Genomic DNA, 27,188 nt, shown 5'->3' on the forward strand with positions numbered 1-27,188 from the left:
ACCATCATCTACTATGTGCTTCGCCAGAGGGGGAACAGGAAGAGAGGGGGGAAGAGGAAGAGAAGGATAGGCTGGTCGTTGCCTCTTCGTCGTCTCTGCCTACTCTCCCACTAACTGCAGCTCAGACGATATAAAAGATGAGTTTTACAGGAAACTTTCTGACCTTCTTCGAAAAGCTAGGCGTTCTGATGTAGTAATAGTGGCAGGTGACTTTAATGCTCAAGTAGGTAAACTAAGTGAAAGGGAAAGACACTTGGGTGGATCTTATGGTGTCGTTGCTAAAAGAACAGATAATGGCGACCGTCTGTTGCAGCAATGCTCAGATAACCGCCTATTTCTTGCAAATACTAACTTTAAGCATAAGGAAAAACATCTTTTGACATGGCGACCCCCGAATTCGTCCCAACGTTGGACCCAATTAGATCACATCGCTGTCAGCCACCGATGGAGGGGCTCGATAGAAGACTGTCGCTCATTCTGGAGCACATGCTTAGACTCAGATCATGCTCTAGTGCGAGCACGTATCTGTCTGCGTCTTACTGGACGTAGGAAAGACGCTGCAGGGAAGCCTCTAAGGGTTCTACTTAACGATAAGCAAGCTAAGAATATATTTCAGGAACAACTGGAAAAACAGTTAGACAGACATGTAAGTTGTGCCCACCCCGAAGCAGCGTGGAATGACATCCGAAAAGCTGTGGAAACAGCAGTGATATCCGCTAGTAAGGTAAGCCATAAGGTCAGGGAGAAACAATGGATCTCGGCAGCATCTACCGCACTGATAGATGCTCGTAAACTCATCCCACCTGGCTCTGAACATAACGAAGAGCGGAGTCAGCTTAAGCGCAGGCTAATAAGAAGCCTACGCAATGATCTTGAACAGTGGTGGGTAGTGAAAGCAAGAGAGATGGAAAAGGCAGCGGCAATAGGTAACAGCAGACAACTATTCAGACTTATTAAAGAAACTGGCATTAGGAACCCAACTATTAGCGAAACTATCTCAGACAAAGATGGTCATATCATTCATTTTCAATCCAGGAAATTGGATCGATGGGCAGAACACTTTAGGGATCAGTTCAACTGGCCTTCAGCCACACTTCAGTTACCCGCGATCCCCAGTCGTCCTGAATGGCAAATTGATGTAAGTCCTCCAACTCTCTACGAGGTTGAAAAAGCTATAGGAAATCTAAAGCGAGGGAGAGCCGCAGGCCCTGACAGGATTACCCCTGAGATTTTTAAGGATGGTGGTCCAGTACTAGCAACGAGATTGACTGAGGTCTTAGGTAGAATCTGGGAACTGGACGTAATTCCATCTGACTGGTCCCAATCACTGATTGTGCCAGTCTATAAGAAAGGACAAAAGTCCTCCTGTGACAATCACAGAGGGATCAGTTTGACTAATATAGTGTCTAAAATATTAGCTTCAATAATACTTAGGCGCCTAACCAAAGCTCGTGAAGAGCAGACTAGAGAAAACCAGGCTGGTTTTTGACCTGGACGTGGTTGCATAGACCAGATATTCACTCTACGTCAGATCCTAGAACATAGACATACATTCAGACGTCCCACAATCGTAGTATTTCTTGACCTTAAGGCGGCATTTGACTCCGTTGATCGTGAGGTTCTATGGCAGTGTTTGTCAGTGAAAGGAGTACCAAAGAAGTACATTAACCTCATAAAGGCTCTCTACTCGAACACAACCGGTCGAGTTAGAGCCTATGGCGAACTGTCATCAGAATTGGTTACCTCAAGTGGTGTTCGTCAGGGCTGTCCACTCTCCCCATTCTTGTTTAACTTTGTCGTTGATATGCTTTTAGAGATATCACTTTCATCATCTCAATCTCCAGGAGTTGAACTTTTACCGGGAGGCTCACTTATTGACTTAGAATACGCCGACGACATAGTTTTATTCGGTGAAGACGCTGACAAAATGAAGTCTTCTGACTACTATAAGCAACAATGCAGGCATGTTCGGGATGCGATTCTCTCCCTCGAAGTGCAAAATATTACTTCAGGATTGGGTTGCATCGACACCTGAACTAATGATAGGGAGTGAAGTAGTTGAGCGTGTTGGCAGCTTCACTTATCTTGGGAGTCTCATCAGCCCTTGTGGTCTGGTGTGTGACGAAATCTCAGTACGGATACAGAAGGCTCGTCTAGCTTTCGCCAACTTGCGCCATTTATGGCGTAGGCGAGATATCCGTCTAGCAACAAAAGGACGGGTTTACTGTGCAGCAGTCCGTTCCGTCCTACTTTATGGCAGTGAAACATGGCCGACAAGAGTAGAGGATATTCGTAGGCTACTAGTGTTCGATCATAGGTGTCTTCGACGCATTGCTCGTATATCCTGGGACCACCGGGTAAGTAATGCAGATGTTAGGAAACGGGTACTAGGTAAGGATGGCAAATCGATTGATGAAGTAGTGAAACTTCATCAGTTGAGATGGCTGGGACATGTGTTACGTATGCCCAACCACCGACTGCCCCGACGTGCAATGCTTTATGGTGTAGGAGCAGGTTGGAAGAAAGCTAGGGGCGGCCAGACCAAAACATGGCATAAATCCATGAAGTCGCTGACAAGTGGACTGGGCCGTGTTGGTAGGTGTAGACTACCTGGTTGGGATTCGCGAGATGATAGCAACCGATGGATAGAGACCTTGAATGACATGGCTCAAAATCGTTTGCAATGGCGAAGGTGTATCCACTCTTTGTTTTCTGCCAAATTCTAATCTTCTGAATTCTTCATGTCCCTATCTTTTTTCTCTTTCCAAATTTATTTCACCGTATTATACTCCTTCAATAACATCTTCAAACCCTTATCTTTCACATAATACTTATACTCTTACTACTTCTACCACTATGGGATTTGAATGGACAACTTCATCTCTGTGCTAATGTGGTATGGCAACTCGAACTGATGTACGTACGAAGTTCTACGTTGTAACTGACTGACTGATCTTGGAAGTCTGATCAGCCCTAATGGGTTGGTATCTGACGAAATCTCAGCACGGAATCAAAAAGCTCGTTTGGCTTTTGCCAACTTACGCCACCTATGGCGAAGACGAGATATCCGTCTATCAATTAAGGGACGAGTATACTGTGCAGCAGTTCATTCTGTTCTACTTTACGGCTGTGAAACATGGCCATTAAGAGTAGAAGATACTCGTAAGTTACTAGTATTTGACCACAGATGCCTTAGAGATATTGCTCGCATCTTCTGGGATCACCGAGTAAGTAATAGTGAGGTTAGACACAGGGTATTAAGGAATGATAGCAAATCAGTTGATGAGGTTTGTGATCTTAACCAACTGAAATGGTTGGGCCACGTGTTACGTATGCCTGAACACCGATTACCACGACGCGCTATGCTGACTAGTGTAGGGGATGGTTAGAAGAAAGTTAGGGGCAGCCAAACCAAAACGTGGCATCAGAGCATGAAGTCACTAACTTCTAGTGTGAGCCATGTTGGCAGATGCAGACTACTTGGTTGGGGTCCGCGTGACTATCGTGACCAATGGTTGGAGACTCTAGGTGACATGACTGTGCATCGATCACAATGGCGTAGGTCTATACAATCATTATCTTCCCTTAAACCGTGAGATTACAATTGCTTCATAACGTTCTTCCTTTCTATACTACATCTTTATATACAACCTTTCTTTTATATGCTACCACCACTAAATTAACTATTTCTATGAATCCGGTGTTCATCTTGTTGTGCTAACGAGTGAGGTATGGCAACTTGGACCGATGCATATGTTTGTCTGGTCCTACGTTATAGCTGACTGACTGATATACACGCGCCACCAAAAATGTCATTTCACTTAATTGTGTGAGGGCTATAATATTGCCCGGGCGCCCAGACCGAAGCAGGTGGTCGTCTTAGGGGGCCACACCTGGAGCCTCTGACCTAAAGGCCTAGTCCACAAGGCAGTAGAGCATCGTAAGGAGATGCAGTCCCATGGTAGCCAGTGACCGACGGCCTGAATTAATGATAGTGAGTGAAATAGTCAAACGCATTGACCGTTACACTTATCCTGAGAGTCTCATCAATACTGATGATCTAGTGTCTGACGAAATCTTGGCACGGATTCAGAAGGCTCGATTGGCTTTTTTCGACTTGCGTCACCTGTTGAGTAGGCGAGATGTCTGTCTTCTGACCGAAGAAACGAAATTACTGCACAGCAGTTCTCTCTGTTCTACTTTGTGGTTGTGAAACACGGCCATGACCTACTGTCCTATCTGACACAAGGTTCGAACATTTAAAGCTCCAACATGTAGTTTAGAGCGCGGTTTCAAGAGACTAGAAATTGTATTGAGTGGACTTGAATAGTAAGCATTGGTGTCTCATGTTGATAAAAATACGTAATGAGGGTTAGTTGTGGGGGTAGGAAAAATATTAAAAGGTGAGAAAGAGAGATTCGATCATGAACAAGATGATCCCGGGTCCTGTTACAGTTTTGAGGGTACTTGCAACTTTTCGGTTTTTCACACCATGGAAGGTAGTATGTAAAGCTACAAACTAACTTTAGTGTTGCTCAAACAGTGAACGAGAAATTGTAGTGACTTACGAAGTTGTATAAAAAATAATGAATTCCATTAGGACTTGTATACCCTTTTGTATGTTTATGAAGCTAATGAACTGACTGCATTTTTTGTTAAATTAATTTTTTGAAAATACACTTACTATCTCACTGGATCGATTTTTTTCTGGTACGGTTTGCATGCATGGTAAGGGATAATGATAGCTATTCAATATTGTTTATTGTATGCCACATCAATATCCAAACATTAATTATGAGAGTGAGGGATTTAGACGTATATACGTATATTTATATTTAAGATCATGTGATAAGATACTAGCTATGAAACATTAAATTCGACCTGCTCACTTAAGAGAACATTTTCGGCTAATAAACGCACAAGGTCAAGCTTTCCAAAGCAAAAACCCATCTATAACCGCAAATTTGAAATATGTTATTGTGAAGTGAATGCTACGATCATTAATGCGAAACCTTTATCCTGTATATGCGGAAATCAAGACCTATTTTCTATGCAGTATATTTCGATGGATTCTTAGGTTTACGTTGTGCAGTTGTTGTGGTGAGAATGTTGTCCGCACATTACATTGTTCGAGCATTGATATGCGAAGTGAGCTCATCTAAATCCGTAACTACTGAACGACGCGATGTGTAACAATAAAATTCTTAAAATGCAGATAGTAAATGTACATCCGTTTGTGTAAGAATTATACAGTAGTAATTTACCATATGACTAAAACGACAAGATGCACTTATTGAACATTTTTGGTCGATGACATCTGGACAACTGGTTATACAACTATCCACAGAAAACCCATTACTTGTGTCGAATAAGATGATCAGACTAAATTTATGGACAAAAAAGTAACTAACTGTTCAGTGAACCCCGTGTAAGCAGACAGGACTCAAGTTTATGCCTGATTATAATGTATTGGTCACTCAACGTTATTTGCAAAATATGGGCAACTAGCAGTGGCCTTAAGCATATTTTACTTCCCAGGATAGATATAATTTTTGACACGATTTTATTGGCATTTTATTTCCAGATCATTCAAAACGACTAGCTTTTGGATGGGATTTATTCAATTAAAAGGAATAACAAATTTAATATGGTAGAGTAAGAAACTTCACTATTATGATTAACATCTAATATTATTCCAAATTTTCGAGGAAATCAAAGTGGATTGGAAACATGAATATTTTAAGGGCATATCAGCTTTTTACTTATTTGGCCTTTGATCAAAATGTGGCCGCATCATTCACTCCCAGTTGACATATATTAAGAGATTGACATAATAATGAGTTAACATAGCATATTCAATCACGCTATCACAAATGTTATGCTTGCAACATAAGCGTCAGATTTGGCAAAACAACGAAAGAGACCAAACTAATAACGGCTAGCTAACGTCAACAATATTTAATTACAGGGGAAATATCACGAATAATTCGCTTCATAGAATAAAGAAAATCAACTTCGTTTAATCGAAAGATATCAACTGAGCCTCCACAGCACCCGGCTCAGTATAGTTGTTAGGTGCATCACTTGGATGGGTCACAACCTGTGTGTACCTAGGTACATTCTTTTCGTCCATTACATGTTGGCTAGATGGATAAGTTTGATTCCCAGGGTATCCTTTTGAATCATCCTGTCTTGTATAAGTTGGCAAAGATGCTTGTATACCTAGGCAGAAAATAAAAAGATTCCAGTTAGATGAAGCTGAGTTGGGTTAGGTATAACTAACCTACATGTAGTAGTCTAATCTTAACTAGAGAAGTGGTTACGTCCAATAAAGAGGACTAATCAGGAGTATAGTTATTATGTGTGGAGGTATGAATGTTGTTGGAAAGGAGGAAGATAAATCATTTTAATAAAACATCGACAACTCAATGAGACAGTCTTTACGGCGATTACGATGTTAGCGTCTTTGATACAGTATAAACTTAATTGACCGAAACTCCTTGATGGACAACTTGGCTGCAAGTGAAGCAATCAAAAATTGTCCTTGCATACCAGATAAGGATTTGCTGAGCCCTATTAGAATCTCGAAGGAAAAACGTGGTCATAATTATCCATTGTGGGTTGAATAAAGTTAAATTACCATTACTAATAAATATCATTATACAATACGTGTCGGAGCAAAGCCCCGTACCATGGAAATATATTTGTAGCAAAATGGACTCCGCTGAACTTACATTCTAAAGTGACAATAGGATCATCACGATATCTGTTGTCCATATATGCATAACAAGCGACTGCATACATATAATATGGAGCAACTGAGCTAAAATATATTGGATTAACTAAACATCCAAACCAATTATCAACGAGATATATTCTGTACTATTTATTATATCAATCTTAGGTGAGGAAATATATCAATGGTCACAATCTATTTGTGAAAGGATATGTAGAGGGTACGTACTTTGCATCGAAAATGAGCCAGGCGGAACTGGATTTTGGTTTCCTTGAGAGAACGAACGATGGGGTTGGATATTATGGCCAACTGGATCAGGAACATATGAACTAAATTGTGGTGTGTAAGACATGTTATAACTAGGTATACTAGCACCACTTTGAGTGGGGACAATTGAATTCGGATCTGGAAATTGTGTGGCATAAACCCTATTGTCTCTTGGTAGGTAACCGTTCGGAACAGGTGGAAATGATGCGTAATTAATTCCAGATATATAAGGCAAAGCATAATTGGTTGGATAACCTTCTCCAGGTGCAGCAGTTGGTACACTAGGAAATGATTCGACACTGTACGGGAAGGACTGCTGTGGTATTCCGTATTCTTGTTGGTACTGCATATTTTGTTTTAGTGTCATACGTAGTTTGTATTCCAAAGTGTCCTATGTGAAAATTTTAATATTTGACAGGCTTTAATTAAAATATGAAAAGAATCAGAGGCACTTAAAAGCAAGTGGAGACAAATAGCTATGACAAAAAGCAGGCTGATAAGTTCAACTAACACTATCGTGAGCCGAAGTATAAAGCATATTAGAATGTGTAAAATAAGTTTGAGTTATCAAAATAAATGCGAGTTCGTGGACATCAGTTTGCTATTACTAGGAGTTAAAAATGCTACCTCCAAACCCATGTACAAAATAGGCTGGTAGCCACTGATGTCCATAGAAATATTCCTTAGGTCTCATTGGTAAAAATCTATGAATGGCAGATAAACTTTCTAGTATTTGAGTAGATCATTTGTTAACTACTAGAAAAGATCTCGTTATATAAGTAAATAAAATGGTTAGAAGGCTCGTATATTACGAAATATAATAACACTAGAAGTGCAAAACCACATGGGTCTGCTTCAAGCTGGTGTAAATCGAAAGTACATTATTTCAGGATTTTTACAAAAATTTAAAGAGATTGATTTTCGTAAAGATTTTGAAAAAAAATCCTGGTAGTAGTCTATTCTAATTGATATTAAAGGTACAACGCTAGATAAGAAGCACATTCAATGTAAATCAGAGAATAAGTAGACATGGTAAACACCACTTAGTGTTTGTTACAACTTCCTGTACGCTGAACAAGTTTAAGAGTTGATAAATCAACAAAATGCATATATCTTTAGAGGCTGTCACTGAAATTCTAAACCGATGAAGTAAGGTATGGATATGGTTGATGCAAGTCAGTATTATTATAAGCAGTTAGCAATGGCATAATTAATATTGTGAATCTTGCAACGTGAAAATGCCATATGGTCCACATAGAATACTGCTGATTGTAAAATCACGTATAATACTATACATACTGTGATATTACTCGTTTTACTGTCTTTGCTTAAGGCAAAGAGCTCGCTTTTTACTAGCGTGAAGCTATTATCGTTGAAGTACCATGTATTAGTCATTCGATCTATTTAGTCGCGCCAGATACGCTCTCATATTACAATGATTGCTCATTTTTCTTTGTATTAGACCTCAATCAAACTACATAAATTATAACAAGGCAGCTAGTTAATTGAATAGTTATATGTGTAAATTTCTGAAGATCGGAAATCTGACCAGTATATATCTGTGTATGTTTTAAAGCTGTTTTTTTGGTATTTGTTACTAAAGAGAACTGGTTAAGAATAGAATTATTAGTGCGACAGGATTTCGTGGAATTTATTGTTAGTTGTCACATACTGAGTTATAACAAGGACTTCAGCCATTTCATATCAATTGATATTTCTGAGGTTGACTGGATGTTGGTAGACAAGTCCAACAAATTAATCGTAGTCAAAAAGGAGAGCTTATTTCACAGAACTATAATCTTAAAGAAGTACGACATTACTGTCTTATTATTTGATATGATATATGTTAGTTATCTAGAAATTGTTAATGTTTCATAGATAAATACCTGGGGAAAATATTTTAGAAATGGTACAATGATACGATATGTAAACATGTCAAACCTACTCTTTTCTGTTGTCGCATAGCTTCCAATTTCTGCATTATCTGTAACTGACGCATACGAGTTGCTTCTTGCTCTTCTATTTGTTTGCGAACAGCGTGATCATGTCTTAATGCATCCAAAGCCTCACGAGCTTCCCGAATCTGGTTAAGCTTGTCTTGCATTTTCTCAAAATAGGCTAAAAATAAAAGCTGTTGTGTTGATAAAAAATCTTTTTTGTATAAAGTAAATGTTGGATGATAGAGGATTGACTGGATGATCAACGATGACATTTTATTACCTTCAGTATGTTATCAAAGAAATTTGATGGGAACTAGTATGTTTTTTGTCGGAATGATTGGTGTGAATGACATGTGTAACTGCAAGAAGTGAATTAGGTTAGTTAGTTGATTGTCCATTTATCTTCGAACTTTCACTAATCCTAATGAATTCCTAGCTAACGCAAGTGAAATAGGGTTTCAGTGATTTTGTTTAGATTTTGGTGACTTGTGTCACCAGTGTAAGTCCCATTCATTGCGAAATAGTAAGTATACTATGTATCAGTTCAAACTACATCATTTTACATATAGGAGACATGGTATTGAATATAGAAAATGTGCGCAAACTGCAAGCACTTGATAACAGACTTTTCTGAAGCATTGTTTACTTATGGCAGATCTCTGAGTGATATTGGGCTCCCCTAGATCTTTAGTTTTAATAATGGGTTTTACTTTCCATGCCTTTAATTTATTGATTTTGAACTTTAACTACTATATTGACTTTTTGCTGTCATTAATATCATATTTATCCCGACTGTCGTTAATAATCCCTCGATGTGGAGGTCAGAAATGTAGTGACTTGGGTCTATAACTACATCCATCTGATCCTAAAATATTTTTTAAATGACTGTGGTCATATCTTCCTCATTTATTATGTGCCCTCAAATCCCTTGGTACAGCCGAGGGTGAGGAGAGCCCGCTCTCTCGTTCGAAATGCTTTCATATAGCCGTTTCCAGTGAAGTCCTATTCATTGACTCCTTGCGGTAGTGCTGTTTACGACATTGAGAGGACGAGAAGCAAATGTCCGTCGCTGAAACCGAGTTGCTGGGTACGGATAATTAACCTAGGGGAGTTTGAAAACCCTGATTCCAAACTAATGGGGCATGTGAGCTCCAGGATACTAAGGGAATAAATGGAGTATAAACCTATCCTTGGCCATTGGGTACTATGGGATCGCATCTCCTGACGTTTCTTCACTCCTTGCCGATTAAACCTCTGAGTTAAAAATTCGGGGAGTAGCACTATGAGATGACCAACCCCTTCGTTTTGGGGACCAGGACAGTATTCCAGTCTGTACATAAATTAAATTATTTGTGTGGGGTATATATATTTTGGTTACCTTTTGCACCAATTTTTGTGTCAAAATAAATAATACTAATCATGTACGGTTATTTATAAACTAATTTCGGTTACAAACATAATATCCATTGCAATGGGTTACCAAACACAAATGGAAAATTTGAATATATTATAACATTCACCTCGGCGTTCCTCCATGTAGTGTTTGTAGTCCATTAATTGTGGATGCATTTTATTAAGTGTTAAAAACAATGTTTGAACTGTTGTGTCACTTGAAATGTTACGTCCTCTTTGACTATTGCTCTGCAAGCGATTTACGAAAAATTCGATACTACCACGTAGAGCATCAAGGAACTCTTCTTGTTTCGGATTAGCTAGATTTGGGATTTCCGATGTGTTGAGGTCTGTCTTACCGTCAGAATTAGCCGAATTCTGAAATACATATTTTGAATCAGTTAATTAACCTTCAATTAAATGCACTAAAATGTAATAGTTTTATTAATTGGCCAGAATATGAACTTTACACTTAGCCATCTCGTGTCTATCAAGACAAATGAAAGTATGAGTTAAAAATACACAAGCGATTAATTAAACATGCTATAATACATGACTTTTATTTAATTCTTTATTGACAGCAAAAAAAACTTGGACATTAGATTGTATGAGTAAGAATTTAGAAAAGACAATATTCAGTAGTAATAAATGAAAAAGAAAGTTACACAGGTAAGCAGCAAATATCCCAAATATAGTGTCTTCGACATGCTTAACTCTTTCTCTGTGAATGTAGTTGTGAAAAGAGTAAACACCATCTCCTTTGATAAGTATATTCGACTGATTATGATGAATACAACTTCCACTTGCATTTATGAATAAGAAAAATGCTAAGAAAATAATATTCTCGGCCGGCTGACATTGTGAATCGTTGTTCAAACACCAATGAAGCTTCAATATGAAATAACTATCACGATTAGCGCTGGAAACTTAAAAACTGTTGACATATATTTGATATGACTTCTTAAGCCAATAATATAGAGTTAACCTATTCAGACATATGATTGTCCATCATACTTCTTTTGCATAGTTCATTTAGATTCTTATTCTAATTAATACTAAATAACTGTCAGAATTATAAGATGGATAATTATTAAGTTAATAAATGTAAGTGCATCATGAATCTCGAAATGACTCAAAAATATATGTTGAAAGTAGCTAACAATAGGTAGCAAAAGACAACTATTCAGACTTATCAAGGAATCGGGTATTAAAAATCTGGTTGTTAGTGAAACTATCTCGGAAAGAGACAGGGCTGTTATTCACCCTTAGTCCAGGAAATTGAACCGATGATAAGAACACTTTAGAGAACAGTTAACTGGCCCTCAGCCACACTTCAGTTACCCACTATCTTCAAGCGACCTGAATGGGAAATCGACATAAGTTCTCCAACTCTTAGTGAGGCTGGAAATGCTATAGTTAGTCTAAAGCGGAGGAGAGAATTATGATCCAATTGTAGAAGTTGGATTGACTGAGATTTTGGCTAAAATCTGAGAACAGGACGTAACCTCATTTGACTGGTTTCAATCGCTGATCGTTCCATTTCATGAGGACGAAAATCATCTTGTAACAATCACAGAAGTATCGGTTTGACTAACATGTCTAAAATATTAGCTTCAAGAATAACCCAACGCCTAACCAAGACTTGTAAAGAGAAAACTAGTTTGACTCCCGACCTTGATGTGTGTGTATTGACTAAATATTCACACTAAGCTACGGAGGTTTCTCCGAACCACGTCAGGTTCTGGAACGTTAATATACTTCTCGACATCCGACAAAAGATGTATTTCTCGACGTAAAGGTGGCGTTCGACTCCATCGGTCGTACAGCTCTATGGCTGTCTCTGCCATTGAAGGGCGTATCAAAGAAGTACATCAACCTTCTACAAACTCCGTGTTCAAACATCAGTGGTCGAGTCGAGAGCTTGGGGTGAACTGTCATCGGAACTGGTTACTTCAAGTAGCGTACGTCAGGTTTGTCTTCTCTCCCCATTTTCATTTAACTTTGTCATAGACATGCTTTCAGGGATAACACTTTCATCGACTAAATTTTGAGGGATCGGTTTTCTGCTAGCATATTCACTTGTTGAGTTAGAATACGTAGATAATATAGTTCTGTTTAGTAAAGATGCAAAGTAATCTGACCACCTTAAGCAACAATATGAACATGTTTGAGATGCGGTTCTCTCCCTCAAAATGTAAAATGTAACTTCAGGATTAGGTTGCATTAGCGCCTGAATTAATGATAGTGAGTGAAATAGTCAAACGCATTGACCGTTACACTTATCCTGAGAGTCTCATCAATACTGATGATCTAGTGTCTGACGAAATCTTGGCACGGATTCAGAAGGCTCGATTGGCTTTTTTCGACTTGCGTCACCTGTTGAGTAGGCGAGATGTCTGTCTTCTGACCGAAGAAACGAAATTACTGCACAGCAGTTCTCTCTGTTCTACTTTGTGGTTGTGAAACACGGCCATGACCTACTGTCCTATCTGACACAAGGTTCGAACATTTAAAGCTCCAACATGTAGTTTAGAGCGCGGTTTCAAGAGACTAGAAATTGTATTGAGTGGACTTGAATAGTAAGCATTGGTGTCTCATGTTGATAAAAATACGTAATGAGGGTTAGTTGTGGGGGTAGGAAAAATATTAAAAGGTGAGAAAGAGAGATTCGATCATGAACAAGATGATCCCGGGTCCTGTTACAGTTTTGAGGGTACTTGCAACTTTTCGGTTTTTCACACCATGGAAGGTAGTATGTAAAGCTACAAACTAACTTTAGTGTTGCTCAAACAGTGAACGAGAAATTGTAGTGACTTACGAAGTTGTATAAAAAATAATGAATTCCATTAGGACTTGTATACCCTTTTGTATGTTTATGAAGCTAATGAACTGACTGCATTTTTTGTTAAATTAATTTTTTGAAAATACACTTACTATCTCACTGGATCGATTTTTTTCTGGTACGGTTTGCATGCATGGTAAGGGATAATGATAGCTATTCAATATTGTTTATTGTATGCCACATCAATATCCAAACATTAATTATGAGAGTGAGGGATTTAGACGTATATACGTATATTTATATTTAAGATCATGTGATAAGATACTAGCTATGAAACATTAAATTCGACCTGCTCACTTAAGAGAACATTTTCGGCTAATAAACGCACAAGGTCAAGCTTTCCAAAGCAAAAACCCATCTATAACCGCAAATTTGAAATATGTTATTGTGAAGTGAATGCTACGATCATTAATGCGAAACCTTTATCCTGTATATGCGGAAATCAAGACCTATTTTCTATGCAGTATATTTCGATGGATTCTTAGGTTTACGTTGTGCAGTTGTTGTGGTGAGAATGTTGTCCGCACATTACATTGTTCGAGCATTGATATGCGAAGTGAGCTCATCTAAATCCGTAACTACTGAACGACGCGATGTGTAACAATAAAATTCTTAAAATGCAGATAGTAAATGTACATCCGTTTGTGTAAGAATTATACAGTAGTAATTTACCATATGACTAAAACGACAAGATGCACTTATTGAACATTTTTGGTCGATGACATCTGGACAACTGGTTATACAACTATCCACAGAAAACCCATTACTTGTGTCGAATAAGATGATCAGACTAAATTTATGGACAAAAAAGTAACTAACTGTTCAGTGAACCCCGTGTAAGCAGACAGGACTCAAGTTTATGCCTGATTATAATGTATTGGTCACTCAACGTTATTTGCAAAATATGGGCAACTAGCAGTGGCCTTAAGCATATTTTACTTCCCAGGATAGATATAATTTTTGACACGATTTTATTGGCATTTTATTTCCAGATCATTCAAAACGACTAGCTTTTGGATGGGATTTATTCAATTAAAAGGAATAACAAATTTAATATGGTAGAGTAAGAAACTTCACTATTATGATTAACATCTAATATTATTCCAAATTTTCGAGGATATCAAAGTGGATTGGAAACATGAATATTTTAAGGGCATATCAGCTTTTTACTTATTTGGCCTTTGATCAAAATGTGGCCGCATCATTCACTCCCAGTTGACATATATTAAGAGATTGACATAATAATGAGTTAACATAGCATATTCAATCACGCTATCACAAATGTTATGCTTGACTAGGTGATGTAAAATGAACTACCATACTTGGACTCTGTATGCGCGTTTTGAAGAAAATATACATTGATAGCGTGGGATTCTGGAGTCCAAGCTAAGGAAACCTATTGTCCTATCTGACACAAGGTTCGAACATTTAAAGCTCCAACATGTAGTTTAGAGCGCGGTTTCAAGAGACTAGAAATTGTATTGAGTGGACTTGAATAGTAAGCATTGGTGTCTCATGTTGATAAAAATACGTAATGAGGGTTAGTTGTGGGGGTAGGAAAAATATTAAAAGGTGAGAAAGAGAGATTCGATCATGAACAAGATGATCCCGGGTCCTGTTACAGTTTTGAGGGTACTTGCAACTTTTCGGTTTTTCACACCATGGAAGGTAGTATGTAAAGCTACAAACTAACTTTAGTGTTGCTCAAACAGTGAACGAGAAATTGTAGTGACTTACGAAGTTGTATAAAAAATAATGAATTCCATTAGGACTTGTATACCCTTTTGTATGTTTATGAAGCTAATGAACTGACTGCATTTTTTGTTAAATTAATTTTTTGAAAATACACTTACTATCTCACTGGATCGACTATTTCCTGGTACATTAAAATCACTGTTCACTCCGGACTTGAGAGTATTAATAGAGATCGTACCATGATCGGATGGTGTACTGGAAGCATATATAGGTGCGCTAGGCTGTGTGGTAGACTGTTGAAGCATGGGATGTTCTTGAGAATTTTCTTGATATATGAAATCCTGAGTAGATGACGGATTAGCTCTCTGATAATGTCTGGATAAATACTGCGCTAACTCGGGATCCATTTCACTTGTATCGAGAACTGGAAGAAGGTGAGCGACTGTTGGCGATGCTGATGATGGTTTATTGTCATTAATAGTAGACTTTATTTGATTCTGTATTACAAGTGATATAGGAAAATTTAATATTGACGAGATAGAATTTTCATTCTTAATGTACATGGTTCAGTGTGACAATTTAAACAGATCTTAACATACCACAACACATTTCTCAATGGACTCGTGTAAGTGGGTACGATCTTGAATAAGATTAGGAAAATTTGCCGAAATTGGTTGGATACTTTCACATGAGATGAAATCAATGATATATTCGTAATGATGGAAGCCTTATCGTTTTAAATCAGAGGATCCACACACTGAGACATTTTTCTAACACATATTACATGCTCATGAACAGAATTTTTGCTCAAACTAATCTACAAGCGCAACTGTTCTAGCTAGTTAAGATGTTTTCGAGAGTTGTAAGTTAAATCATAAACCTGATACTGCATATGCTTAACAAATTTAATCCGTACAATAAGTTGATTTTCACCAAATATTTCAATCTCATCGTTACACCAGACCGGTAGTTTTAAAATATACAAATTATATCAGAATGGAAATGTTTCAGGCTGCTTGTATAACTTTCATTTCATATTTGCTCGATTAAAGCCCAGAGTCATAACGAAGATTATTATTAATGTGATCGTCAACATTATTTGTGACCTGCAACCAGATCCATAGACCACACATCACCACGAAATATAATCAGTCATAAAGTTACCGAGCTTTTAAAAACTTCGTAATTCTAAAAAAATTATCAGGCTAAATAATCAAACGGAACAAACACAAAATTTTGCGTGTTAAAATTAAGTTAATTTGACATAAAACAAATGATTACTTCGTAGTCAGAGAATAAATACTGTAAGACTGATTGAACCAAGGTTAGGATTGTAAAAACGATTTAATGAAGTGAACCGTTTTAACTACCAAGCATAATCGCGAAGAGCATTGAAATTTCTACATTAGTTTTTATTTCATCCGAATTACTTATTAAATACCAAATATAGTGAGGAAGAAAAAAAGCAAATTATAATATACGGACTTACATTTCTCTTATTCGACTCTGCTTCGCTAGCGCTTAAAGCTAAAGCCAATTCGAGATCCTCGTTTTCTTGCTGCTCCAGTTGTCGCTCTTTTTCACGTCGAAGCTGGGAGATGGGACAAAGTTACATTCTATAAGTGACTGAGTAATGAATACAGCTTGTTTCGGGGTAAAGTAGTTCAGAAAAAATGGCAACAAATAGTAACTGGTACAAGCCTGAGAACAAACAAAAATTAGATGCTCGTATAAGAGTAACAGCTACTACTCAATCCGATATTATAAAGACAATTAAAAATGCCTGAAATGGGACATAAAAGTAAACAGATAAACGAGTTATTACAATCTTTAAAAGAAACTGAAAGTGAGGTTTTCTGTAGTAATCGATTTCTATTTAAACTAATATTCTCAAGGCCTGAAACTCAAGATTTGCGAACGAGAAGTGATGAGTGTTTTCTGAGCTTTGATATTAGTCATGGTTATTTCATTGGCTTCACCAGTACTAAATTTACCGGGTAAGTATGGGTCACTATTCTCACAAATTCCGATTTTTTCCAGACACAAATAACTCCAATTACAGTTTTTTTATTTTGGCATATGACTGAACAGCAAAGCAGATGATGTAATGTCGTGCTTCGTTAATCGTTCATCTCGATAACCGTTATAACACAATTCTTAACGGTGCATAAAATCAGAAGACAAAGAGAAGCGGCAACTACAGTTTTATTAGCAATCGACGCAGGCCAGAAAGCTATGAGCACATGAGCGAAAATCAGCAAGCAGAGAAAATAACGCACATTGGAGATGGCGGGTAAGCCAACTCGCTTTAATCAATATTTATAGTCAGAGAAGAATAAGTTGCAGACATGTGATGAATAAGATGAAAAGTGTGCACACATACGCTCGTATAAAAAACAACCAGGGTTAATAAGTGAATAATTAACAAGGTCGAAACATGACTCATGTTGGACAGGTGAATTGGCTTGTCCAGAAGCTAGAATAAAGTATATGAGCTTAACATACCAACCGACACTACAAGGAGATAACAGGAACTACTTGGTCTGCTTCATAGTATATAATTAACTTCTTTATTCACACTTGGTCTGTCGTTATACGGTATTACTTGGCGACAGTACAGTTAAATAGTCTCTTATGTCTCGGTCTTCTAAATAAGTTAGGACAAACATCGATTATTTTTATGGTTGATAATTCCTTCGCACTTGCATTTTGTCTTACAGTAACTTGAAAAGAGTAGTTTTGAGATTCGATTTATTCCGCTAGTTGTAATTGTTTTACTGACAATCAAGATGATCTTGGATTAAAATTCTTGTGTAAAAACTATTGACATTTCAAAATTCCAGACTTTTGTAAGCGGAAATATTTAATCTGGGACATATCGGTCAGGAGGTAAACGGATAGACTGAGTACAAACAATCCGCCTTAACTAAATCGGACAGAGATATTCAAGTCTACTGAGATTCACTATTCCAGCGACTTTCTTTTGATATATTTGTTGGGGAGGTTAGATTCCCAGAACTCACTTGGAAAAGGTCCCAATTTTGTAATTTTATTCTAAAAATTTGAATTTTATCTTTTCGCGCCAAGAAACGCTTAGTTGACCTACAGCTATTATTTTCCACTCGGAATTCTTTGACTGTCATTGGTTGACGGATTTTTTTAGTACCCTATTTTGTGGCTCTCCCAAGGGCGTTTCTATCATTGTATAAATAAGCTTGATTTGTGTGCTTAGTGACCTCGTATTTTATAGGTGCTTGTAGAATACATTCTCTACGCCTCATCAAGACTTCTTGATCTAGTTAGCATGGCCTGGGATAATGGATTAGAATAACCTATTGTGTCACTGTCTTTGACCTTCGTTCCGTTTACCGAGTAAGGTGAACTCGAAATAGCATCAAGTATATCAATATTGTGTATGATATCGCAATTCTATTTCCGATAATCACCTGGCTACCGTTTTGCTTTCACTACTGACGTTAAAATAAGGAATCTGTATCCCTGAGAAAATTTAACAGGGATCTCGAGCCAACGTGTAGTTGACATCTAAGCCAGTGATCCTTCTAATTAGAATGATGGTGATGCGATTTCCCACCCATAACGGTTTAGTCTAAGAGATGATAACTAAGTTTTTAAAGTGTCTTTTATCCAGCTGATCCTGACTGCATACAGATAGCTGTTTGTGTGGAATCTTGAAAAAGATATCACTGGTGTCTTTTTGCTACACTCGGTTTACTACGTTTAGTAAAATTACTGATTATTATCATGTAGGATTTTATTTATTAGGACGAGCATGGTGGTATCTATACAACTCAAGTTCTGATCTGAACTCCGTCAACAAGTGGATGTGTCGGAGAAGAGAAAAAATAGAAATTACGATTAACTTAAGTTCGTACAGAACCAAAGTAGCTATTAGTGTGATTCAGTAGAGGAATTTATATTTGGTAGCTCTGTAATAAGGGCAATCCTTAGAAAAGACAAGTCATCAAAACAAGGGTTACATGAAGTTAAATTATTACTTACACCAATATATTGTATTAATGTCCTGAAAACAGTTTAGAACCCTTGCCTAGAATTTCAGTTATGACTATCAGTGTATGTTGTGTTACCTGTTGAAGTGAATAACATTTATTTGGAAGCTCAATTTACTGAAACCAAGGACATTATTCATAAGTTGATGTTAGGAAATTATACAGGTGAAAATATCGTCAAAGGTGAAGTAATAGAGAAAATAAAAGTCGATTATAATTAGAAAGAATCACGGAACTGATGAAAATAATGTAACCAACCCTTTTCAATGGAAAACTTAGCACAACATGAGACCCGGAAATATCTCAAGAAATGTGTTTCTAGGTGTCAATACCAAGGATGTTGTTGATAGTTTCAAATAGATTGAGCATTGAATAGGAAGTTAAAAATAGTAAAATAATTATATTTTTGTGATATTCTAATAAGGAGGAATTTGAATTTCTGGCGTTTCGTAACTTAATGCAGGTCATTTCTTCAGAGTAAGTAAATAAGTAACAGAGGTAAATTAGCACAATTTTAAACTATGTAAGAACAAAGCAGTCACCTACAACTCCTGTGAATGTGAAAAGTCGAAAGGATTTGTTTGAATCTAATTGCCAGCAACTAAAAACTGTGAGTCAGGAGTGAATGTGAACTATAAATCCTGATATTTCTAAGCCTATCTCATTAGATGAAAGTAGTATTGTCAAGAAAACTGGCTATCATCAAATCTTATTACAATCGGCTATTAAAATTATTAATGATTAGTATGACACTAATGCTTTCTATGAGGCCTTTCCGTATTTAGAAAGGCATAAACGACCGACATCTTTTCAAGATAGATTATTATGGTGATATATAAATCATAATACAAATATAGTAAGCATTTCAATGAAAAATCAAGCCACAGAAAATCTCTGAAAATAATCAATGACGAAAATAGATTCTAATTGATGAAAATATCTACCTGAAGGTAATAGAAAAGATAGAATGATTGTAAAGATAAAGAAAATATGTTTCACTATATTTTTTTCTTACACTTCAATTGTTGCCTATATTACTATGTGAGTCGCTTAAGACAGGATTAGTGGAATGGACACTTGGAGTATGTTTATTTAAACAGTATCATGTACTATTACTGAGTGAAAAAAAAATGAAAAAAATACCATTAGGCCAACATATGTAGAGACTTTGAAATGCTGTTTGGTAATCGACTGATCTGCCAAAAAAACAAACATTTGTAGACTTAAATATGGGAATCCAAACCACAAAAGTAGGGAACAGCTGTTACTTACATAATTACATAAAGTTTGTAAAAGGATCTCTTCATTATTAAGTGACACTCAGGACCCGACTTCAACCTACAGTCTATCCTACATGACAAAAAACATGTCCTAGAAAATATAGTGTTAATAATTGTGTAGATGCAAAAACCGAATTAGCTAGGATTAGTGAAGTTGGAATACCGAAATTTAAGATCTAAGTGTGAAAAAATATTCGAAAACATGGAATTACAGATCTAAAATGAATAAAGATTACCTGATTCTCCTTCTCCACAGACCTTTTATCTTCAGAGTTATTTGAAGCAGAAGACAATCCTCTTACAAAACAGAAACAACAACGAAGACATTATGCTAAAATACACTGCAAAAATGTATATGCCAGCATATACTATTACCAATACTACCGACAATAATAATGAAAACTTGTTATTCGTTGACAAAACAGTCAGTGATCCAAAATGTAGGACTAGGCGCATATATGCATCGGTCCAAGTTGCTACACCTCATTAGCACAACAAGACGAACACTAAATTCATAGAAGTAGTTACTTCAATCGTAGTAATATATTAAAGAAAGATTGTGTATAAGGATATAATAGAGGAAGAAAGAATTAGTTCATAGGAAAAAAGGTATAAAGCAATTTTAATCTCACGGTTTAAGGGAAGACAAAGGGTGTATACACCGACGCTATTATGGTCGATTCTGAGCCATGTCACCCAGAGTCTTCAACCATTGGTTACGATAGTCGCGCGGACCTCAACCAAATTATCTGCTGATCAGACTTCCAAGATAAGCGAAGTTGTCGACACGTTCGACTACTTCACTCCCTATCCTTAGTTCAGGTGTTGACGCAGGCCAGTTCTGAAGTAACAACTTGCACTTAGAGAGGGAGAAACGCATCCCAAATATCCTGGCATTGTTGGTCAGTGCTACCAAGAATCTGCACTTTATCAGCGTCTTCACCAAACAGTACTATGTCATCTGTGTTTTCTAAGTCGATGGGTAAGTGGACCTCCTGGTAGGAGATCAATTCCTGAAAATTCAGTCGACGAGAACGTTATTCCCAGCAGTAGGTCTACGATGAAATTAAACAGAAATGGAGATGGTGGACAGTCTTGATGAACTCCACATGAGGTTGCAAAATCAGTCCTATGTTGTAGCTGACTGACTGACTTCTACCACTGACTGATGGTTTTGTTTCTTATAAACTCGACTTTCGTCAGTGTAGCAGATATGTGTTTTAGAAACAGATGACCCATAGGAAAACAGTACATACAAGGTGTTGTAATCCCACCAGTCGACATAAGCAGAAAATGCAAGGAAGATTTCTGCAAAATATGCCGTAGTAAGGAAAAAGAAAGTAAACTCATCATTCGCTTCAACAGTTTTGGTAAATTTTATTGCAGCTCAAGTGAATATATAAATATACAGGCACGCGTTACTGCAAACGATCATTAATTGATATAATAAATAAAATCATAATGTCTACATAATGGAATGTTTATAGACAATTACCTGTTAATTGATTCAAAGCACAAATCACAGACACGCACTTCCTTCTCAATGCCGAATTCAGGCAAAATGGCGCGCGATGAGGTACATTCACCACAAAACACTTGACCACACTTGCGGCAGTGATGCTGGAGAAAATTAAGGTGACGATATATTTGAAAAGGATTAATAAGATGAAAACAGGACATAAAAAAGTACACAAGGGGACATATTAACTAAAATCATCATGAGGAATCCACAGAGATAATGGATTTATCAGATTTGAGAATATCCAGCTTCCCGAATAGAAGTAGACTGACTGGCGTTTAAACTCGAGACCTAGTAGATGCATGTCTAAAAACTTAACAGTCAAGCCACCGGTAAAGTATCGAGTTTATTAAATCAACTGCTGTAAGATGTTAACTGATTTTAAACTGAATAAAGTAACATTTGGCAATTTTTTGAGCCAAAAGCAAATATAAGTGAGGAAGGATTCAATATATAACGCTACAACTATCATTCAAAATCGTAGATCGGAAACTGATGAACAAATATGTAGTAAGTCTGTAATTTTTCAGCATGAATAGCTCAATGAAGTATGCTTTTACTGACTCCCAGTTATCTATACATTTTAGAATCAAGCTCAAGTGGTTAACATAATGTGTAATTCGGATTTTTACGATTTAGTGTAAGTATTTGTATTGATATTTAAATGTTAAAAAATTGAGTAAATGAATAAAACAAATATAAATTAAAGCGATGAGGGTTTTTAGTCTTATCAGACAATTTTTTCATCGTAATCTAGTACATTACGCCAAACCTCAGGATTACACAAGGTACGCTTCCTGGAGAATTATGATTAAACAATAGTGGCCAGGGGAATTTCACCACTTACATCGGCCATATTTCACAACCGTACAGTAATACAAAGTTGACTGTTGAACAGTATCCTCAGAGAGTAGGTGGAAGCTTTATGTTTTCGTGTCGAGATATCGTCAGCCACCAACATAATATGGCGAATGGCACTTCAAGGATAAGCGAGGTAGTGGATGTGATCTTCTAATTCACTATGTTTAAACTGGGCATTGATACAGACAAGATGTGAGGCCAAAATTACCATTTTGTAGGAGAGGAACTAATCCCAAATATTTCAGTATTTTTACTCATGATTACTCCGCCTGCAGCCCTTCAGGATTATTGCTGATACCAAACCCGAGTAAGCACCAAAGGTGAGCATGGAGTAAGTAACCTCATACTGTGGAAAACAACCTTGCTGAAAAAAGGACAACCATAGAAAATGATTTAAAACACTTAAAACTACCCCCCCCCCAAGGTATTGTTGGCCTTTATTTAGAAAGGTTATAACACCTCATATTGCAAGTCAAGATTTTTCGGAAATCGGGAAATAAATACTTCTTCTGACAATCAGGGTAACAATTAATATAGGTACATGCAATATTCGGACAATGTGGGATGACCACTCAGAAAGTTCAGGAAATGAGAAAATCCAAACTGTTAGTGCTTAGAATTAGTAATACCTATTGGACGCAAGGTAAACAGAAAACACTAACTTCGGGAGAGCCTGTGTTGTATTCTGGTCATGCAGAAGAAATAGCTTCTCATACAGACTAGATGTTGCACGGATGCTCTCCAAAGAAACGCGGAAAGCGCTTATAGGATGAGTAACTCAATGATATAGGGTCACCAAAGCACTCTCCAAAACAAAGAAAGGGACCACAAGGAATGTCTTCCAGTGTTAAGATGATTAGCTTGGATTCCGGTAGACGATTTGGACTTCGCAGATGACCTAGCTCTTCTATCTCTTACACAGCAAAAAATGCAGACTAAGATAGCCGGTGTAGCAGCAGCCGTCTCTACAGTAGTGTGTCTAAACATTTACGACGGAAAAAGCAAGATCCTAAAATATAGCACAGGGAGCACCCGTCAGTCACGACGTAGAACTTCGCACGTACGTACATCAGTTCGATTTGCCATACCACATCAGCACAGAGATGCAATTGTCAATTCAAATCCCATAGTAGTAGAGGTAGTAAAAGTATAAGCAGTAATCCGAAAGATTAGGGTTTGAAGATGTTATTGAAGGGGTAAAATCCAGTGAAATAAATTGGGAAAGAGAAAAATAGGGACATGAAGAATTCAGAAGATTAGCATTTGGCAGAACACAAAGAGTGGATGCATTTTCTCCATCGCAAACGATTTTGAGCCATGTCATTCAAGGTCTCTAACCACCGCCCCCAAATGCCCTGGTACGGCCGAGAGTGGGGAGAGTTCGCTCTCCCTCTCGAAATGCTCTCACATGGCCACGCGAATATATAGCCTCTGCCAGGGAAGTCCTACTCACTGCCTTCTCGTTCCGAGGGTGTTGTTTACGAAATTGAGAGGACGAAAAGCGAATTTCCGGCGATTTAACCGGGTTGGTGGACACGGAAAGTCTACCTAGGGAAGTTGGAAAATCCTGATTCCAAGCCAGTGGTGCAGATGGGCTCCAGTATCCTGAAGGAACAAATGGCGTAAGAACCAACCGTTGGTCACCGGCTACCATGGGACTGCATCTCTTGATGTCGCTCCACTGCCTTGTGGACTAGACCTTCAGGTCAAAGGCTCAGGGTGTGGCCCCCTAAGACGACCACCTGCTTCAGTCTGGGCACCTGGGCAGTATCACAGTCCTCACACAAATCAAATAAGATTTGTGAGGCGCATATTTATCTGGTGCTTCCTTGTACCAATATTTATGTGTTTAAATAAAATAACTCTAACCACCGGTTGCTATCATCTCGCGCAACCCAACCAGGTAGTCTACACCTACCAACATGGCTCAGTCCACTTGTCAGTGACTTCATAGATTTGTGCCACGATCTGGTCTGGCCACCCCTAGCTTTCTTCCAACCTACTCCTACACCACAAAACATTGCATGTCGGGCAGTTGGTGGTTGAGCATACGTAACACGTGTCCCAGCCATCTCAACTGACGAATTAATTATAGGAACTCGTTTAATAGCAATATAATTATTTAAAAATATGCCACCATCAAGTATGTTGAGTGGATGTATAGTGCATCTATAATATTTGTGTTACGACTGCATTCCCCAAATTCGCTCATCCACAACTTCATTCTGATATTATAAAATAAACTTTATCATGTTACATTCACCGTAACCATTACAGTAGGATTCTCTACTTTTTAGCATTTAAGACTCATGAAGGAACTGTTGCTGGCTTGTACGACAAACTGCATGTTACAATCGGTTTGATTGGGACTGTTTGATAAATTATGACGGCCCTTGAAGGAGGTCGAATCAACTTTTAGTTGATAATATATTACCAACCTATGATACTATTAGCAACAATTAGTCCAAGTTATTCTAGTTACTATACTAAAACAGACGATAGCTAACACTAATGAACAATGAGCTTTGGATTTTCCATTGGCTTTTGACATCCCTTACTACTACTCATCATCAGCAACTTGAAAAATGCTGAATTATAATCTATTAGTGCTAACTAGTCCGGAAGATTTGTAAGATGGAACACACCAGATCTAATGTTTAATAACTTTTGTTACTATACCACAAAAAATATTTTTAAGTTAACAGCATAGGGTTGTGAAGATTAATGGATTTAATTGCGATTATGAGCCGATCGATGTTAGACCACCATTTGAAACCTAAAACCACTGAGTGGCTATTTCTTCCTAACATGGAACTCTTCAGTAGTGAGCTACCAAGATCCAGGTTTTTAATGATGGTTTAACACTGATCGCTTCATAGTCTTGACGAAACTCAACAATCTTCACAACCTTATAGTGTTAATTATCATTTACTTACTGGTGACTATCTTTGAGAGTTAGTTTCGGAGTTCAGTGAGAATACGTAACCAGTGGAGTTTAACCGTGTTTGATGTGAGGCAGTTATCTACCAAAGGCAAAAGATGGTTGCGCACTATTACATTACATTTTAATTTGTTAGTATCCACAAACACAACGTATGAAACCTCTCACTTGGCTATGAAAATATATGTCTTGCACAATATTGGATTTCACGTCAAGCATATGCATAGTTACTGGCATTTCGAATCCAAAGGTTTACATCAAACCAGAATACAAACGCTCCTTACAAATGTACAAAATTGACTTAAACCCGAAAACAATACCAATTAAATGAAAAGCACGTTCAAATCAAGTAACTTGCTAATCAAAAAAGTCGATAAAGATAGGCGGATACCTTTTTTTACTTTACAGTCAGCGCCGAGGAAATTACTTGTTTGTGATTCAGTTATCAGACTTCGATAAGTTTCCCTACACCTACTAATAGTGACATGTAATAACTCAAGGAAAATAAACGCTTCACATATTAGATGAAAGAATACTAGTTTACTAGCAAACAAGCGATATTTATACGCACTTCCAGTTACGCATGATAAAAGACCTATATACCAACCGATCAGATCAATTTAATGAAGACTAGAGTTTTACTCTGACAACACACCGATATGAAGCTTTAAGCTTTTAGTGAAAATAGAACAAAGCCCTTACTTTACGCCTGAATGTAGTAAATGCAGACTTGCATCGATGGCATGCATTTCCTTCCTTCCAACTTGGAGCGCAAACTACACTGAACATCGCAGCACTCTCTGAGAACTCTGGGAAAATGTAGCCAGCGTTTTTAAGGTTCTCATAAGCATCTATGACAGCAACGTAGCCAGGCTTATCACGAAAAACATATGCCCAGTTTTGAAGACACTCTAGAAGCTTTGTGCGGACGTCTGGGGAGGTCTAAAGAGCGTCAGAGTCTATCAATTAACATACTTCGACCATCCCAACAAGCTGTTGTATAAAGTCAGTGCTGCAAACTTCTTCATGAACAGGTGTACCACAGTTCTTCATCAATGACTCCAGCACCTACAGTGTAAGTTTATGGAAAAGCGATTACATCAAATGAGCGTAGGATGACGTTTGGATTGTCACACTGAAGACGTTTCTTCAAACACTGAACCGCATATTTGGGCCTTTATTATTTTTTGTAATGATGTGAAGTATTAACCTACGAAATCTCTTGACTACGCACGTTATCGCAAACTGCGATGATACTCTCAATGTCTGATTCAATCAACATTTCGCTGGTCGCCTTCTCTATAAATTCAACAATCTTTATTTTATTAATAGTATCACTTACCAATCAGCTTGTCGAACTTGGAACGTTTGAAGAAATCCATACCCAGCTATTTCCGGAAGTTACTGAGCAACGCCAACTTTAAATTTGGCTCCATTATTTTTCAGTCTTCAGTAATAAGGATAGGAGGTCTATTAACCTATTTTAATCCTTGCAGTTTGTTACACCGTGGAGATCTAATCTCGTTTTAAATATATCAACAGAAGGTGCTGATATTACGTGTTCTGCTACAGAACTCCAGTAATTCACTACTCAGTGCGAAAACGAACCTCCAGACGTAGACGATTTGATCTCGGTTTTTGGACTTTCTTCGAATGTCCTCGCAGATGACCAGTCCTAGATGGAAGG

The 27,188-nt window shown here is 37.5% G+C and overlaps 2 protein-coding genes across 4 annotated transcripts in view; both read right to left on the minus strand.

Moving 5' to 3' along the window:
* Smp_159110 overlaps positions 1-27,188 on the minus strand; it is a gene marked incomplete at its 3' end in the record, with an annotated part of 138,521 nt that overhangs the window by 52,285 nt on the left and 59,048 nt on the right. The gene's annotated exons all lie outside the window — the stretch shown is intronic.
* On the minus strand, positions 5,319-26,913 carry Smp_093740.1 (putative hepatocyte growth factor-regulated tyrosine kinase substrate (hgs); the record flags this gene model as incomplete). 3 transcript variants are annotated; one of them, XM_018789117.1, is made up of 13 exons in its annotated part: positions 5,319-6,222; positions 6,965-7,394; positions 8,949-9,121; positions 10,464-10,713; positions 15,031-15,369; positions 16,362-16,463; positions 20,417-20,477; positions 21,676-21,800; positions 26,204-26,443; positions 26,477-26,560; positions 26,601-26,676; positions 26,716-26,800; positions 26,844-26,913. In XM_018789117.1, 13 exons carry the CDS (start codon positions 26,881-26,883, stop codon positions 6,020-6,022), a joined length of 2,208 nt encoding a protein of 735 aa, XP_018654594.1. The 3 variants fall into 3 exon arrangements, with proteins under 3 accessions (XP_018654594.1, XP_018654595.1, XP_018654593.1); XM_018789118.1 differs by having other exon boundaries at positions 6,020-6,222; positions 26,477-26,569; positions 26,844-26,883; XM_018789121.1 differs by lacking the exon at positions 6,965-7,394 and having other exon boundaries at positions 26,477-26,569; positions 26,844-26,883.

The sequence above is a fragment of the Schistosoma mansoni genome, chromosome W (genome assembly GCF_000237925.1).
Source record: "Schistosoma mansoni strain Puerto Rico chromosome W, complete genome".
Lineage (NCBI taxonomy): Eukaryota > Metazoa > Platyhelminthes > Trematoda > Strigeidida > Schistosomatidae > Schistosoma > Schistosoma mansoni.